The sequence below is a fragment of the Pelodiscus sinensis genome, chromosome 5, assembly GCF_049634645.1.
Source record: "Pelodiscus sinensis isolate JC-2024 chromosome 5, ASM4963464v1, whole genome shotgun sequence".
Lineage (NCBI taxonomy): Eukaryota > Metazoa > Chordata > Testudines > Trionychidae > Pelodiscus > Pelodiscus sinensis.
The window spans coordinates 8,078,607-8,093,818 of NC_134715.1; the positions used below are offsets into that span (position 1 = coordinate 8,078,607).

The 15,212-nt window shown below is 43.1% G+C and overlaps 1 protein-coding gene across 2 annotated transcripts in view; it reads right to left on the reverse strand.

Annotated features, from left to right (window-relative positions):
• CCDC158 (coiled-coil domain containing 158) overlaps positions 1-15,212 on the reverse strand; it is a 61,002-nt gene that overhangs the window by 29,396 nt on the left and 16,394 nt on the right. For both annotated transcript variants that reach the window (XM_075929438.1, XM_075929437.1), the window contains exons 10-14: positions 14,984-15,098; positions 10,051-10,170; positions 7,235-7,432; positions 4,549-5,031; positions 1,987-2,176 (exon numbers count right to left, since the gene is read on the reverse strand). In XM_075929438.1, the coding sequence (XP_075785553.1) occupies positions 1,987-2,176; positions 4,549-5,031; positions 7,235-7,432; positions 10,051-10,170; positions 14,984-15,098 (1,106 nt within the window). The remainder of the gene's footprint in view (positions 1-1,986; positions 2,177-4,548; positions 5,032-7,234; positions 7,433-10,050; positions 10,171-14,983; positions 15,099-15,212) is intronic.

A 15,212-nucleotide genomic window follows, 5' to 3' on the forward strand; every position in this document is an offset into this window, starting at 1 on the left:
TCTATGTCCTGTCATAGCGGGGGTGGGCAATAATTTTTGACGGGGAGGCCATTCCAAGATTTTGGAAAGTGGTCAAGGCCTGCACTCTTCCATGGCCAGCTGTGGGGTCTGGGATAGAGGTTGGGTGCAGAAGGGAGCTTGGGGGTAAGGGATTGGGATTCAGGGGGAAGAATGGAATCTGGGAGGGAGTTTGGGTAAAAGAGGCAGTTGTGACCTAGGCAGGGAACTGGAGTGCAGGGGTTTTGGATGTGACCTAAGGTAGTAGGGGATTGTGATCTGGGGCAGGAGATTGGGGTGCCAGATCTGGGAGGGGGTATAGATGCAAGAGGGAGGCAGAGGGTTTAGGTATGTTATTTGGGGGGAGCAGAGGGTTGGGGTAGGGAGGGGTTGGGAGCCAGAGGCAGGCTCTGGCCAGGAGAGTTACCAGCCAGCAGCCATACCAGCCTGCCTGCCTGTAGAGCTAAGGCTTGTAGAGCTTAAAGTGTTTCTCAGCCAGCCTGCCCTCCCACCCTGCAGATGCACAGGCTGCACAGCCATGTGCTTGTATGAATAACTGAGGTGAGGAGAGGGGGCATGGTTCTTCTTGGCTGCCGATTATTCAAACAGGCAGCTTCCATTGGCCAGTTTCTGGCCAGAAACTGGCCAATGGGATTGTGCTTTGGGCGGGGGGCAGCCCCTGAAGCTTTCCCTCCCTTTCAGTTTTGAAACAGAAATGGGGCCCAGTGGCCATGTTTCTGAGCAGCGTGCGGGGCAAGCAGGGAAGCCTGCATGGGGCTCCCCATTACCTCCACACGCCAGATCCGGTGGCTTGGTGGGCCACATCTGGCCCACAGGCCGTATTTTGCCCAGGCCTGTCATAGCTATAAATCATCCCTTCTTTACACTCCCCCAACCTGCAAAACTATTCCAGCACAGTTCCAACTCAAATTCATCCCTCAAATAGCTCTGATCCCCCTCAAATCCATCCCCTATCACACTCCACAAAGCTACACAACTGCTACAGCTCTAGCTCCCACACAGTGTGCCCTCCTGAGCTCTGGGCAGTCCATTTCATGCTCCTCTCCCACACTCGCTCAGGCCACTTCAACTCTGTTATTATCTTCTACAAAATCTGAGAACGGACTATCCAAGTAAAAGTACGTGGATGGTCACCATCTACTAATCTTGCTGAGCTCACAGTTAAGGCTGTGCATCAGATCATGACTATGGGGAGCTGGGCGTTTGTATTGTGGGTGTGTCTTTGCTGAAATAAACGAGGGAATCTGGGAATGCATGTGGCTGTTACAATGTCTGGATCGTACAGCATGTGAATTGTGGTTGGTCTGGATGTTAATGCTGCCTTATTGGGTGATTTCCTTGAGTTCTGGTGACATGGTAATAAGAAATACTCTTGAGTTTTTGAGCAGGTTGTTATCGGCGGTGACACTTTCTGCCAATATCATACACTGTATGTCCCTGGCATCCTGAGCTCCTTTCACATACAGCATTTAAGGAATGCATTTGCTAATGTCCTATTTCTGATGAGTTAAGATACTAGATTTTATAGAATGCCAGTCACAAAAAAAACTTAAAACCTATCCCACTATAATTTGAGAGTCAACCATGAATAGGATTTGCCAGATCAGTTTATTTCAATGACAGAACATAGCAGTATCCAGCTTCCCTGTATATTACCTAGGGAAGACTTGCTAAAGTTTACACTCTGTGACCTACCAGGATTTTTTAATATGGGCCCTCCAGAAAGTCAGGCTGTGCTAGGTGTTTTTGCACCAGGCACTGACCGTTGTGCCTCTTGATTACGCCATCTGCATTCCATAGCAGAAATCCAAATAATGAATTAGCTCTCTGAAGCACTCTGACCACGGGTGCGCTGTCACTGGGAACCTTTCCCTTGACTTTACTAGCAGCCGTATTTGGATTGAGAAGGCAGCTCTTCTATTTTTAACATCAGCCTGATTTAGCAGATATCTGATATGGGCTCCCTACCTGCAAGGTTAGTTAGCTCAGTGCGACTGACTTTCAGCTCATTCATTAGTTGGTCTCTTTCCAGTTTCAGATCCTTTACTGCACGGAGCCTCTCAGTGCAGGTGTTTACTGATTTAACTTTTTCCAGCTCCAGCTCACTCAATCTGGCCTCCATTTCACGGATTCTGTCTTCTTTCTTCTCCATCACAATCTACTTATGTAAATAAATTAGAATAAATCAATTAATTAACAATTAAGATACACACACATCAGGATTATTTGAAATCTAATTTTTATCATGGAATAAATTGGTGCAAAGATGAAAACTAAGGCGGAAAAGACACGTTTACTTAAAATGGGCAGGGATAAATACATAAACAGATTATTGCAGCCTATGCTATACCTCTGCCAACCCAATTGATTTCTGTCTTTAACAAAATGTGCTTGGGCCATATGCACTGTCAGAGTTCAGTTAGTGGCTAAATCAGTTTACAAGATTTCTAACTCAAGGATGTTTTGTGTTTTAACTCTTATAGTCACTCACAAGATTTCTAAGAAGATTGATTGCACCTTTTAACCTGTGCATGAACTGGGATTTGAAATGATTTCTTACCAAGTTGATGGAAACTAGGTTTGAGCCTTTGGGAAGGTGTTTAGTATACCATCTATATGAGGTGACTATGAGAAGATGCATGGTAAAGTGGCACTTGAAACCAAAAAATCACATGCTCCAAAGGTTGTAGGAGTCATAGCTCAGTTCTGGCACTCCATACATACAACACAACAGCAAAAGTACAAGGAGAAAAGGATGGTTTCATACTAAACATAGGAATTCCAGCACAGAGAGAAGACAGAGCTAATGAAGAGGTATATCAGAATATCTCAGTAACAAGGTCCTTTCATTTTGATGGCTACTGCAGATGAGGTGGGAAGTTCATGGATAGGAGTCTCTGAAGGGAGAAACCTGCGGGGTATAGGGCCAGATACAGCACTTGTAAAGTCTCTGATCTGGGACCATACCAACAGACGTAGGACCATGCTTATAAGAGAACTAGGGAGTCAGCTCTGGATCTGATGATGCAGTAGAAAACTCCTTCTTAGGACTCATACAAAACTCTGGCTGCTGGACCGACGTCAAACCTGAACCAATAGAAATCAATGGAGAGGGCACAAATGCTCCTCCAGTGCTGAGCCGCACAAATGATTACTATGGGAACCAACAGATTTGAGCCCCTTGGAACTGAGTAAGCCCCAAGAACCAACCCTTTGTTTTCTAAGGCATCTTGCCAGCAGCTTAGAATGTCTCTTTAAAGACCTCAAGAAAAGATATAGAGAAATTGGAGAAGGTCCAGAGAAGAGCAACAAGAATGATTAAAGGTCTAGAGAACATAACCTATGAAGGAAGACTGAAAAAATTGGGCTTGTTTAGTTACATCTAGAGCGTATCCTATAGCCCTGAGGTCTTTGTTTACTTCAGACCATTTCTCCAATTTGTCCAGATCATTTTGAATTATGACTCTATCCTCCAAAGCAGTTGCAACCGCTCCCAGCTTGGTATCATCTGCAAACTTAATAAGTGTACTCTCTATATCGATATCTAAATCGTTGATGAAGATATTGAACAGAACCAGTCCTAAAACAGACCCCTGCAGAACCTCACTTGTTATACCTTTCCAGTAGGATTGTGAACCGTTAATAACTATAATTATAAAAATAAAAAGCCAAGCTATGCACTCAGACACACATTTAGTTGTGCATAATTGGGTAATTTCACACATTTTTAAATTTGCATGCAACTATCCTTTTGAAGTATGCAAAAGCATGATTTTACATGAGCAACTCAGGTGCGCATTTTTTAATATTTAGTCCAGTTTAGTTGCCACTGTGACACATAGGCACAGAGAGAAATCCTGGCAGTGCTGAAGTCAATGGCAAAACTCTCATTGACTTCAGGGGGGCCAGTATTTTACCCATAATCTGTTAACTTCAGACAGAGGGTGTGTCTAGACTACAGGGTTTTGTTGACAAACGTGGACTTTTGTCGACAAAACTATACCTGCATCTACACTACCGCCGAGCTCTGTCAACAGTAAGTCGACAGAACGTGGCAGTTTTGTCGACGGCAGTAAACCTCATTCTACGAGGAATAACGCCTTTTGTCGATAGAGTTCTGTCAACAAAAGGCGCCATCGCATACACACTGCTTTTTCAAAAGAAAGCGGCTAGATTCTCTGTCGAAAAAGCGGCTTGCTTTGTCGACAGAACTGGCTGTAGTCTGGATGCTCTTTGTTGACAGAAGCTTTGTCGACAGTACCTGTCGACAAAGCTTCTGTTGACAAAAGTCTGTAGTCTAGATGTATCCTTAGAAATATTTCTCTTATATTTAATACAAACTGATCAAAATTACACTGATTTAATTATAATGTTCCCAGCCATGCTAGGTCTTCTAAATGTTTATAGATTCCTAGGCCCATTTTCTGACCTGCTTGCAAACGTAGGCAGCATAACATATCAGTATATGTATTTTAAAATAGAATGAACATACTGTCCTGAAGAGAGGTGAACATGGTAAAATGTACAGACCTTAAGTTCTTGTACTTCCAGCTTCCTGTCACTGATTTCTTTCAGAAGCTGAGATTTCTCCACCTCCATTGCACCAGCAGTTCGACCATGCTGGCCCACAATCTGAGTCATGTTATCAATTTGCTTTTGGAAGATCTCAATAACTCTTTGTTTTTCTATCACCTGCAGTTTCAGTGTCTCACACTCTGACTGCACGTTTTGTAAGTAGTCCCCTTCGCTCTTTAAATGCTGAAGCTCCTGCAACTTACTATCTACCCGTGAACGGAGCTTCTTGATTTCCTCATTGGTAATTTCAATGGCTCTCTCCTTCTCTTGCAGGCAGACTGTCAAGTCAGACACTGTTCTCTCAGAAGCCTCCAGATTTATCTTCTTGGCTGTGAGCTCTTCAACTGCTTTACGGAGCATCTCTTTGGTTGATTCTAGCTGGGCAGTCAAGGAGGAGACTCTCTCAATGCTTTCATTCTTTTCCTTAATTGCAGCCATCTGAAAGGAAACAATAAAATAGTCAACTTGGACAACCATGTTTTTTTCTACCTTCTCACCTTTCTAGCCACCTATCTATGGATTTTCTATTGGATGCATCATTATAGTATCTCACAGCTTCCTTGGTAAGGAGAACACAGTGTAAAATATAGAAAAAATATGTAGGGCTGATGTGAAAAGCAGAATAAACAAATTAGCTCTCTGAATTATTTAGGGGAGACAGGTCTAAATCATTCAACATCATAAGGCCTGGACAGTGTAATGTCACAGCAAATACATCCTAGAAGAAATATGCGTGCATCAGTTGTACACAGTGGCTACGTCTAGACTGGCATGATTTTCTGGAAAACTTTTCCGTTAAAAGCATTTTCGGAAAAGAGCGTCTAGATTGGCACGGACACTTTTCCGCAAAAGCACTTTTTGCGGAAAAGCGTCTGTGCCAATCTAGATGCTCTTTTGCGCAAAAAAGCCCCGATCGCCATTTTCGCGATCGGGGCTTTTTTGCGGAAAACATATCTGAGCTGTCTACACTGGCCCTTTTGCGCAAAAGTTGTGCGCAAAAAGACTTTTGCCTGAACGGAAGCAGCATAGTATTTCGCAAGAAGCACTGATTTCTTACAGTAGGAAGTCAGTGCTTTTGCGGAAATTCAAGCGGCCAGTGTAGACAGCTGGCAAGTTTTTCCGCAAAAGCGGCTGATTTTCCGGAAAAACTGGCCAGTCTAGACACAGCCAGTTAGTTTTATTGCTCTAGTCAGCAAACTGCATAGCTTTCACGGAACAACCTCCACCCGAAAGCACCATGACCCGAGAGCTGCCAATAGTGCTGTACAGATGCAACAGACAAGAATGGACCCAGAAATACCAAGAAGGAAAGGTGGAATTTTCACAGAGTGGGTGGTTGCAGGAAAGTGGATGCTGTTTGGTTGGTGGCAAATAAAGAAATCAAGCGATGAACAAATTAATTTAACCTAAAGTAGAGAACAGCAGCTGATAGGATTGGCCCTGGGTTACTTATTAGAAGTCGAAACACTTTTGAGAGGATGCAGCAGTGTGAAGGAAGGAGTTGACTCCAGAGCTTGATACCCAGGAGTCTATTCTGTTGAAAGCAACAGTCTTTTCAAACAGAGGGCTTAACTCAGCCTAATAATCAGGCCTTGGACATTGTGACAGGGCGCTTACCCTGCACTGGCCCTTTAAGGGCAAACCCCAGCCCTGAGCAAGGGTTGGGAGTAAAGCCCCAGCTGAAGCAGGCCTCACTGATTAGGTCTCAACTGGGGGCTATAAAATGAAGGACTCCTGGAGGGAGGAAAAAGTTGGGCTGCTGCTCTGGATGTAGGGCAGTAAGGACCTGGCTGCCAGGGAAACAGGAGGCTCCCTGGAGTTAAAGCAGGGTTAGGGAAACTCTGGCCGAGTAAGCTCCCAGGCTGCAGGGCCTGAGACATGGCACGCTGAGTAAACAACGACCCCCGGAAGGGGGGCTCAGAGACTGATGTGGGCACTGCCGGAGGGCAGTGTCCCAAAGAGGATGCCGTGACTGGAAGAAAGAGGGGAGACACCACCAGACGGAAGGCACCTAGCTGGCAAGAAAGAGCTAATTCCCAGGACAGATGGCTGGTGGCGCTGCAGTGGTGAGTCGGCCCCCTCACAGACATAAACACCACTATGTCCAGATGAAATATTGTGTAAAGTGGATCAATTATGAGGGCCTCTTGTTCCTCAACTCTTCTTGCAGAAGTGACTGCCACCAGAAATGCTGTTTTGAAAGAAACATAGAGAACAGCCCACAAGAGGCTCATCGGGTGCTTCCATTAGTCCCATGCAATTGTATTTACTGCACATGCACAAAATGTGATTGTTGGAGGCTTGCAACATGACCAAAGCCAAACCAAGTTTCACCAGAATGCGCCAAGTCACTTCTACATGAAGTGTATTAACATGCCATATTTCAAATTCTGGCTGGTTTGGTATAAAATTACTCTTGGCTGGAGACTGGGACTTCAAATGTCAGACTGTCAGGTGAAAGTTCCAGGAAGTTGTGTGTGATTAAAACAAGGACTATAGAATGACAGACTCTGGCACCTTAAGTATAGATGCTGCTCATGTTCCAACTACCAAGGCAACAAAAACAGTACTATTTATAATAAATATCTAGTGTATGGGAATGGGAAGTGGTAGTTGTACTGCCCAACAGTTGCTTCCTCACCTGACGTTCCATTTGTCCCTGACACTCACTCTTCATTGTCTTCACTATGTTCTCCATGCGCTGCAACTCCATATTCTTGTTGTCCAGTTCTCGCCGTAGGTGGTCAATGGTGATGCTGTTGCCAGTGTCCCGATCCCAAAGCCGCTTGTTCTGCTCCTTTTCCAGACTCAGTTCCATCTCTTTTTTGTGGAGATCAGCCTACAAGATATTACAGCAGTCGTTTCCCTCTTTAAATCCTTAAGCCATCCTCCCGTTTGTTTTCTTTAATAACAATCAGTTAAATAGTTAAGTCATCATTACTATATCTTTCCTCCTAATAAAAGCCAGGACTTCTGGTGCACAACTAGGCTGATGCTTGTGAGGTGCTTCCCTTCAATCGAGCAATAGTTTTAAACTAATCTTTTTCTTAGTATTATGACTTGTTCCATCTTAAAGCATTTAACATTTCAAGACTTCGAACCTTTAATGCAGGGGTGGGGAACCTTTTTTGGGCCGGGGGCTGCTTACCCACAGAAAAATCAGTTGGGGATGCACACAAGTGAGAAGCCCCCCAAAAATTTAAACCCCCCAATCCCTCACTGATTTGGCCCCCAACTGAGAAGGAGAAAGACACTCCCCCTATTCCTCACACACACCGGAGCCAAGGGAGAGGCCAAGCTAGTAGATTTTGTGTGCTCCAGACCCATGGTGGGACAGTACAGGAGCGCCAGCATGAGTTCCACAATGCTGGGGGGAAGCCCTAAGCCTCGGGGGCTGGATCCAGGCAAGGCAGGGGCTGCATCTGGTCCCTGGGCCTGAGGCTGAAAAAAGCAGCATGGTATCAAAAGTAAAAGTTAACAAAATACAACTACAGTATATGCCAAAGAGGAAAATCGGCCACTTTTAACAGCAATAACTGTAATTAATTGGGTTTATTTACTCTATTTGCAGACAATTTGTTATACCTTTTTTTAATCATTTTTAGCTCTGAAATGAATGTAAAGGTTCAAAAACTGAAGCCACAAACCAAAATTATTAGGCAATTTGGAAAACAATAGTTTTAAAAAGGGCATTAGAAGAATTCTTAGTCGAAAATGAAGGGGCTGAAATTTTGAAAGGGGAGACAGCATGCAGAATACTACACAAAGCCAAAGGAAAAGGGAATGAAATGAGAGGCTCAGGGAGTAAAAGAATGAACCTGCACAGCCAAGGCATTGAAACAAACTTAACTTTTCTCCCAATGCCTTGAAGAATATTAGAAACTACTAGTTTCATTTAATCAGTGACCATGAAATTAGAATAGCTTACTCTTAATTGTATAGTGCCTGTCCTGATTCTATATTTGATTCTGATTCTGATTTCTATAGCTATAAAGAGTTCAGAGAAAAGGATATATTTTACACATTCCAGATTAGATAAACAGCATACAGATTGCAATCAAGCAAAACACTTTTTTGCGTTCCATGTGTTACCTGTTACACAAGTGACACATACTAATCTCCCAAAACCCAATAATGAAATTACAGAACTCATACACAGAGCAAAAGATGAGTGTGATGATGAAGTATTACATTAAGCACTGGAAAAGGGGTGTATGTATGAAACCAGTAATCTCTAATGCACAGTTTTGCTACTATCTGTGCAAGCTGTACAGGTGCATGGGTTTTTATTTTTGTTTTTTTCCCCCAATTTAAGATGTCTTCCGTCTATAGCCAGGAACCATTTAAAGCAGTCAAGGAAAGTCCTGGATAAAAAAAAAATCTTACAAAGTAGATATGAAAGGAAAAAAGAAGGGCTGATGAGATACCAACCTAGCTTAGCTTTAGGGTCAGAGTTAAACATGGGAATGGGCGACGGAATGGTACACTTTCAAACACAGGACTCAACTCAGCCCAATAATTAGGCAATGGACATAAATACCACAATGTTTGGAAGAAATACTGTATATGTAGTCAGCTGGACACGACCCCTCTCCTCAGCATTGGAGTCTAGCTAGCTGGAGACACACCTGTTTTCCCCCCTTCCCTTGACCCTGTTTCTCTTAGCTATAATTTATATTAGATATTAAGCAATCCGATTTATGTTAGGCTTGTTGTTATGTCTTCTTGTTATGTTAACCCATATAATTTATGTTAGCTTTTTCGTTACATTAAGGCCATAAGGATGGACTTTGCCTAGAAACAATATTGCTTAATGTAAACTTATGAATATGTATGTAATCTGTGGAATGAGTGAAGAAGTGTGAATGAGAAACACCCATTCAAAAGGCAGTTAAACATCTGGGACCTTATAAGGCAAGCAAGGACTCTGCAAAGTATATAAATTAACTATAGTGAAGAATAAAATTGTGAGACACATGGATGAATATAATTTGTTGGGGGAAAGTTCAACATCGTTTCTGTAAAGAGAAACCATACCTAACTAATCTGCTAGAGTTGAGGGGGTCAACAAACAGGTGGAAAAGGGGGATCCATTCAGGGAAGGGCTTTGTGACTCCTAGCCCCAGGGCCTCCTAGACCTCTCCCAGGCAGGCGCTGGTGCTGGTAGTAGAGAAGGAGAGTCTGCTATGCCATGCCCAGCCACAAGGGACATGCCTGCATTGAGTGTTATCTTTGCCAGACCTTTCTGAGGCATCATCATTATATTTATAATAAGTCTCAATCTTAATTATAAAGAGGCTGCCAGCTTTCCATAGTAAGCATAGGGCAAACACAATAGCAACAATAAAAACAAAAGTTCTTCCATGTATTCAGCTGATGGCTAGACAATCTGATTACTAAAATGGAACTGCCCTATAAATTGTTCTTCAATGGTTTATCAATATCCCAAATTCCTACCAGCAGTTGCTGAAGCTGATCATCCAAGTTTCCAGATTCTTGACTGTATTGATCCCGTTCAGTTTGAGCCTCTGCTATCTCAGACCGAGCCAGGTGCAATTGCTTTTCCAGATCTTCTATCTAAAGTATGCACACAAATAAAAAATAATGTAACATCTGGTGCTAATTATCTTATGGGTCTACTCTGAAAAGTGACTATGTACAAAAGGTGCTGCCTTACTCTGCAGATCTGCTCGCTATGTGTTTGCAGAGATGTATCTGCTTGCTTTAGTGATTAAAATGATTTTTTTTCTCTTGTTAGTCCTGGATAACCACCACAGTTAGGGCAGAGTGAGTTGGAATCTATTCCCACTTACACCTTATCAAGAGAATTGTCAATTATAGTCTCAATCAGGGCTACTCAACACGTGGCCTGCAGGTAGGATCCTTTGAATGTGGCCTCCACTGGGAACATGCTCCACAATGGCAAGGTGTCTCCCAGATGGGGTGAGCATTGACAGACGCAAGCGGACGTGCTGGCTGGAACAGACAGGTACAGGGTTGTGGCAAGTGCTTTGTATTCATGCCTGTTAGTGTGAAAGAAGCTATTTGCATATATTTGCATGTACATGCAACCACATTTAAGTTGTGGCCCTCAGCATGTGCCATAAATGCCAATGTGGCCTCTGAGGCTTCCAAAGTTGAGTAGCCCTGATCTAAATGTTGGTCATGTCTGAGCTAGTTGCAGGGTTGGCAGTTAGATTAAATCAACATTTTACTTGAAAACTGAGATACTTTGATAAGAAGTTGCTGTGTGATAATAAACATAGTTCCACCTGCAGCATTTTTTAAGAACTACATGGTAAAATCTAAAATATTTCTTGGCCATACCAAGATCATGGAATTATCTCTCTGCATTAACCCCACACTCCCCAAAAAACCTCCCTTTAATTAGCATAGAATAGAAGCAGTAAACTTTGTTTTCTCTTCAATGAGATTATAGAGCAGTAGTTCTCTATTAAAATCATCTACATGAAAAAGTACATAGTAAACTGCTTCCCTTCTACAGATGGAACATAACAGAGATACATGACCCAAACAGTGTTTGGTTTGAGATCTATGGTGCTCGTTTGGAAACAGTAAGGTGTGAACTTTGATGCATGTAAAACAGAGCAGTAAGTGGAGCCAAAGAGCAGGCGAGTGGGCTTTCAAATGCCTTAGGGTGCGTCTACACAGCACCCTAAACTCAAAATAAGATACACAACGTGTGCTATGCAAATTGTGTATCTTATCTCAAATCTATTTCAAAATAGCTTATTCTGAAATTTGGCACGTCTACCCAGAGCCAAATTTTGAAATAACGTGCTATTTTGAGCCGTCCCTTAACCCTTGTGCCATGAGGTTTTTTGGGATGGTGAAATAGCACACCCATTATTTCAAAGAATATTTTGAAATCATAGGTGGCTTGTGTAGATGTGGGGTATCCCGAAAAAGCCGTGCAGTGTAGACATACCCTAACAGATTTGTTCTATGCCACCTCAAGCTTAACCTATCACATCCTTGCTATTCCCTTCCTGGGCCTTTCTTGAACAGAGAATAACAACCATGTCAAATCCTGCAGCAGCTCTATAATATGAGCAACTTTCCACTAATAAGTAGAAGGCTGCCAAAGTTAATGTGACGTGTATCATAGGTAGGATTTGACTCCAGAAGTCAGACATTTCTACATGAGTTGTCAGCTCTAATTTACAGGGAGCAGAGAGCCTTTTTCGGGTCAGCCTCTGAGGAGAAAGGGGAATTATCCTCTGATAATTATGAGATTTCAGAATCACAGCGGTATTCACTAAGAAACCAAAAGGCCTATGCTCAGGGATGGGAATAAGGAAATTGAAATTACAAAGAAAAGACACACAAAATGTGTGGTTAGTGACTCAGAGTTATCTACTGCTGTGCAAGAAAGTTCTCTTTGTGCATTTCCTCTGAGTGTCCTCCCAAATCATCTTGGGAGGAGGACAGCGTTTCCCTACCCAGTGAGCCATGGTCCCATCACCAGCGCTCTCTGGATGCTGGGGGACGCAGAAGTGACAAGGATCATCTGCACAGAGGCCCTCTACTGACTCTGGTATTCTAGCTGTCTCTTGTTCCCTGACAGTGGAGCGCCAATAGAGCTGTTGTCAGGACTTTCTTGAGCCCATGAACACCTCTCCGGTTATGAGGCAAGGGAGAAATCATTGCACATCTCTAGTTGTGCAATCTACCAGCCCACACTGGAACCCACATGAGTTATCATGAAATAATCACAACCCATATTTGATGGGACCCACCCATATCCTGAAAAATCTGGGAATTGGTCTTCATTTGTGTAAAGCAAGGGTGGGGAACCTTTTTTGGGTCGGGGGCCACTGACCAAAGAAAAAATCACTCAGGGGCTGCACGCGAGTGAGAAACAAACAAAAAAAACCCCCACCCCTCACCAGCATGGGTTCCCCAATGCTGAGGGGAGCCCCAAGCCTCAGGGGCCAGATCCAGGCAAGCTGGGTCTGCATCCATCCCCCGGGCCTTAGGTTCCCCACCCCTATTGTAAAACCTCAAATATTTTTGATTACAGCACTAGTTATTATTATTGAAATAGACATTCTTTAGGGGCACAGTCTCATAACTTTGGGAACCAGAGAAAGAATTATACTGTAGGGGCTACCATCATCAACACACAGAAACTGAACTTTTTTGATGTGTTCAGTTTTTGTAGAGCCCATGTAATTCAGAATGAGGAGATAATGATGATAAGACCCCTTTCAATTACTACTGAAGTAACAATTCTATTGTCGTTTGAGGAAGGGCACTGAATTCATTCTTTGTATTTTTTAAACAGGGGTGTGGAATTGAGGTAGGGAGGAGAGACAAAATAAATGATCTGAAAAGGGAACAGATGGAGTGAAATTCTGGAGTGGGAATTGGCTGGTGTGAACTTCTCTCCATTTTTCCAAGATAATTGATCACCAAAAGGTAGATGTGTAGGAAAATGATTTGCTGCACAAATTCTGAGCTGGGGATTTTCAGTGTACAGGCAGTCCCCGGGTTATGTACAAGATAGGGACTTGTAGGTTTGTTCTTAAGTTGAATTTGTATGTAAGTCAGAACTGGTACATATTGTAGGGGAAACTCTAGCCAAACATTTCTCCAGAGCTCAGTTTTATTCTCCCACACCTCACTTCCCTCAGTCCTTTATTCTCAAGCTGAGGTGTCTGCTGAGAAAAGCCGCTCCGCGTCTCCCTGGTCTGCTGGGGGGGGGGGGGGGGGGCGCTAGCTTCGCGTCTCCCTGGTCTGCTGGGGAGAAGCAGCTAGTGCGGGGTTGCCTCACCCCGTTTGTAAGTAGGGATCCGATGTAAGTCGGATCCATGTAACCCGGGGACTGCCTGTACTAATAAACTTGCTGGGATGAAGAAGAAAAGCAGCTTGAACCTGCAGGTGCTGACATACTTGGTCTTTCTAGCTAGGTCAGGTCAAAATCATAGAATCATAGAATCATAGAGCTGGAAGAGACCTTAGAAGACCATCAAGTCCAGCCCCCTACCCAAGGCAGGACCAATCCCAATTAAATCAACCCAGCCAGGGCTTTGTCAAGCCGAGACTTAAACACCATTAGGGATGGAGACTCCACTACTTCCCTAGGTAACCCATTCCAGTGCTTCACCACCTTTCTAATGAAATAGTTTTTCCTAATATCCAACCTGGATATACTTAATATTATTTCCTTACACAAGCAATTGCTCTAGTAGCCACTGTAGGTTTTATGTGACTCTAAATGGTTCATGATTGGGAAGACACAAGGGCAGATGCCTCAAAGTCAAAGCACAATCTTTCTTGAGGTATGGCCAACACTATGAAAACCTTTGAGACAACCCCTGTGGTAAGACATGATTATCACATTATCAGATAGCCAGATGAAACCTAGCAACTGGAAGAAGACTCAGGAGCAGCATAAAAGATTTGTAAAGAAAGTGAGGAAGCTTGGTGATTGGGTCAAATTTATTTGCTGTAATTGGTGCTTCTGGACCAAAGCTCCTCTGCCTATACTTTTGGGTATGGCCATGACTCTCCCTCTTTCTCTGGCCAAAGCACTTTGTTAGTCAATTACAGTAGCTTCATTTGACTTAGTCATCAAGTTTCCTTTAACTAATGGGTAAAAAAATTAACATGCCGGATGCAGATTAGGTCTCTTGATCTGTTTACTGCAAATTAGTTTTCCCTTTGATTTCTCAAGAAATAAAGTTACTGAAGGACAGTTTTAGGTGCTATGAGTCACCCAAGAAGCTCTTATTTTTTGCTTAATTGGGTCTTCTTGGTATATTATCTACCTTTCTAGGAGACACTAACGGGCTGGGTCCCATGCTGGCTACACTGGCCTACCTCCCTCTCCCTGGGCACTTTTGTGGCCAGAGAGTGTGATGACATCGTTCTGTCACCTGGCAGGAAAATCATTTATATATAGAGAGATAATACTCTTGATCCATATATTTAAAACCATTTAAAGTCTACGGCCCTCTGCATTTATTTCAAGATGAAATCATTTGCCTCTAATTTTGATCCACGTGCTCCTCTAATTTGTTTGTTAGAGAACAACATTGTTTGTTCTTAAACACAGGCGCTGGAACAATTTTTATATTGGGGGTGCTGAGAGCCATTGACCAAACTGCAAATTGTACATAATGGAAACCATGTCAAGGAGGGGGTACTGCAGAACTTATGCTTAAACAGGGTGTGGACAATACAATAGTTTTGAAAGAAAAACAGAAAAGATAGCAATCTTCCTCGTCAGCCATTGAATTTCTCTGAAGCATCTTTTCAAATGAGACCATGATTATCCTTTTCTGAACTATATGGTGCATTTCAGGAAGACGCCCATGTACCAAGTTCAGTGGGCGCTGTTACTAACTCTAAAGCCCTCACACACCTTGTCTTCATACATCCTTTTAGCTTCCCGCAGCTCTGAACGCAGCTGAGAAACAGTGGATTCCAGCTGACTGACCTGACGCATGTACATTGAATTCTGGTTTCGTGTTTGTTCTCTATGAAAAATTTTGAAAGAAAGAAAAAAAATTATGAGCACAGCTAAAGCATGATATAGTCACAGCTATGCTAAGGAGTCAATCACTAGAGTTTACTGTAGTAACTGTAGTTAT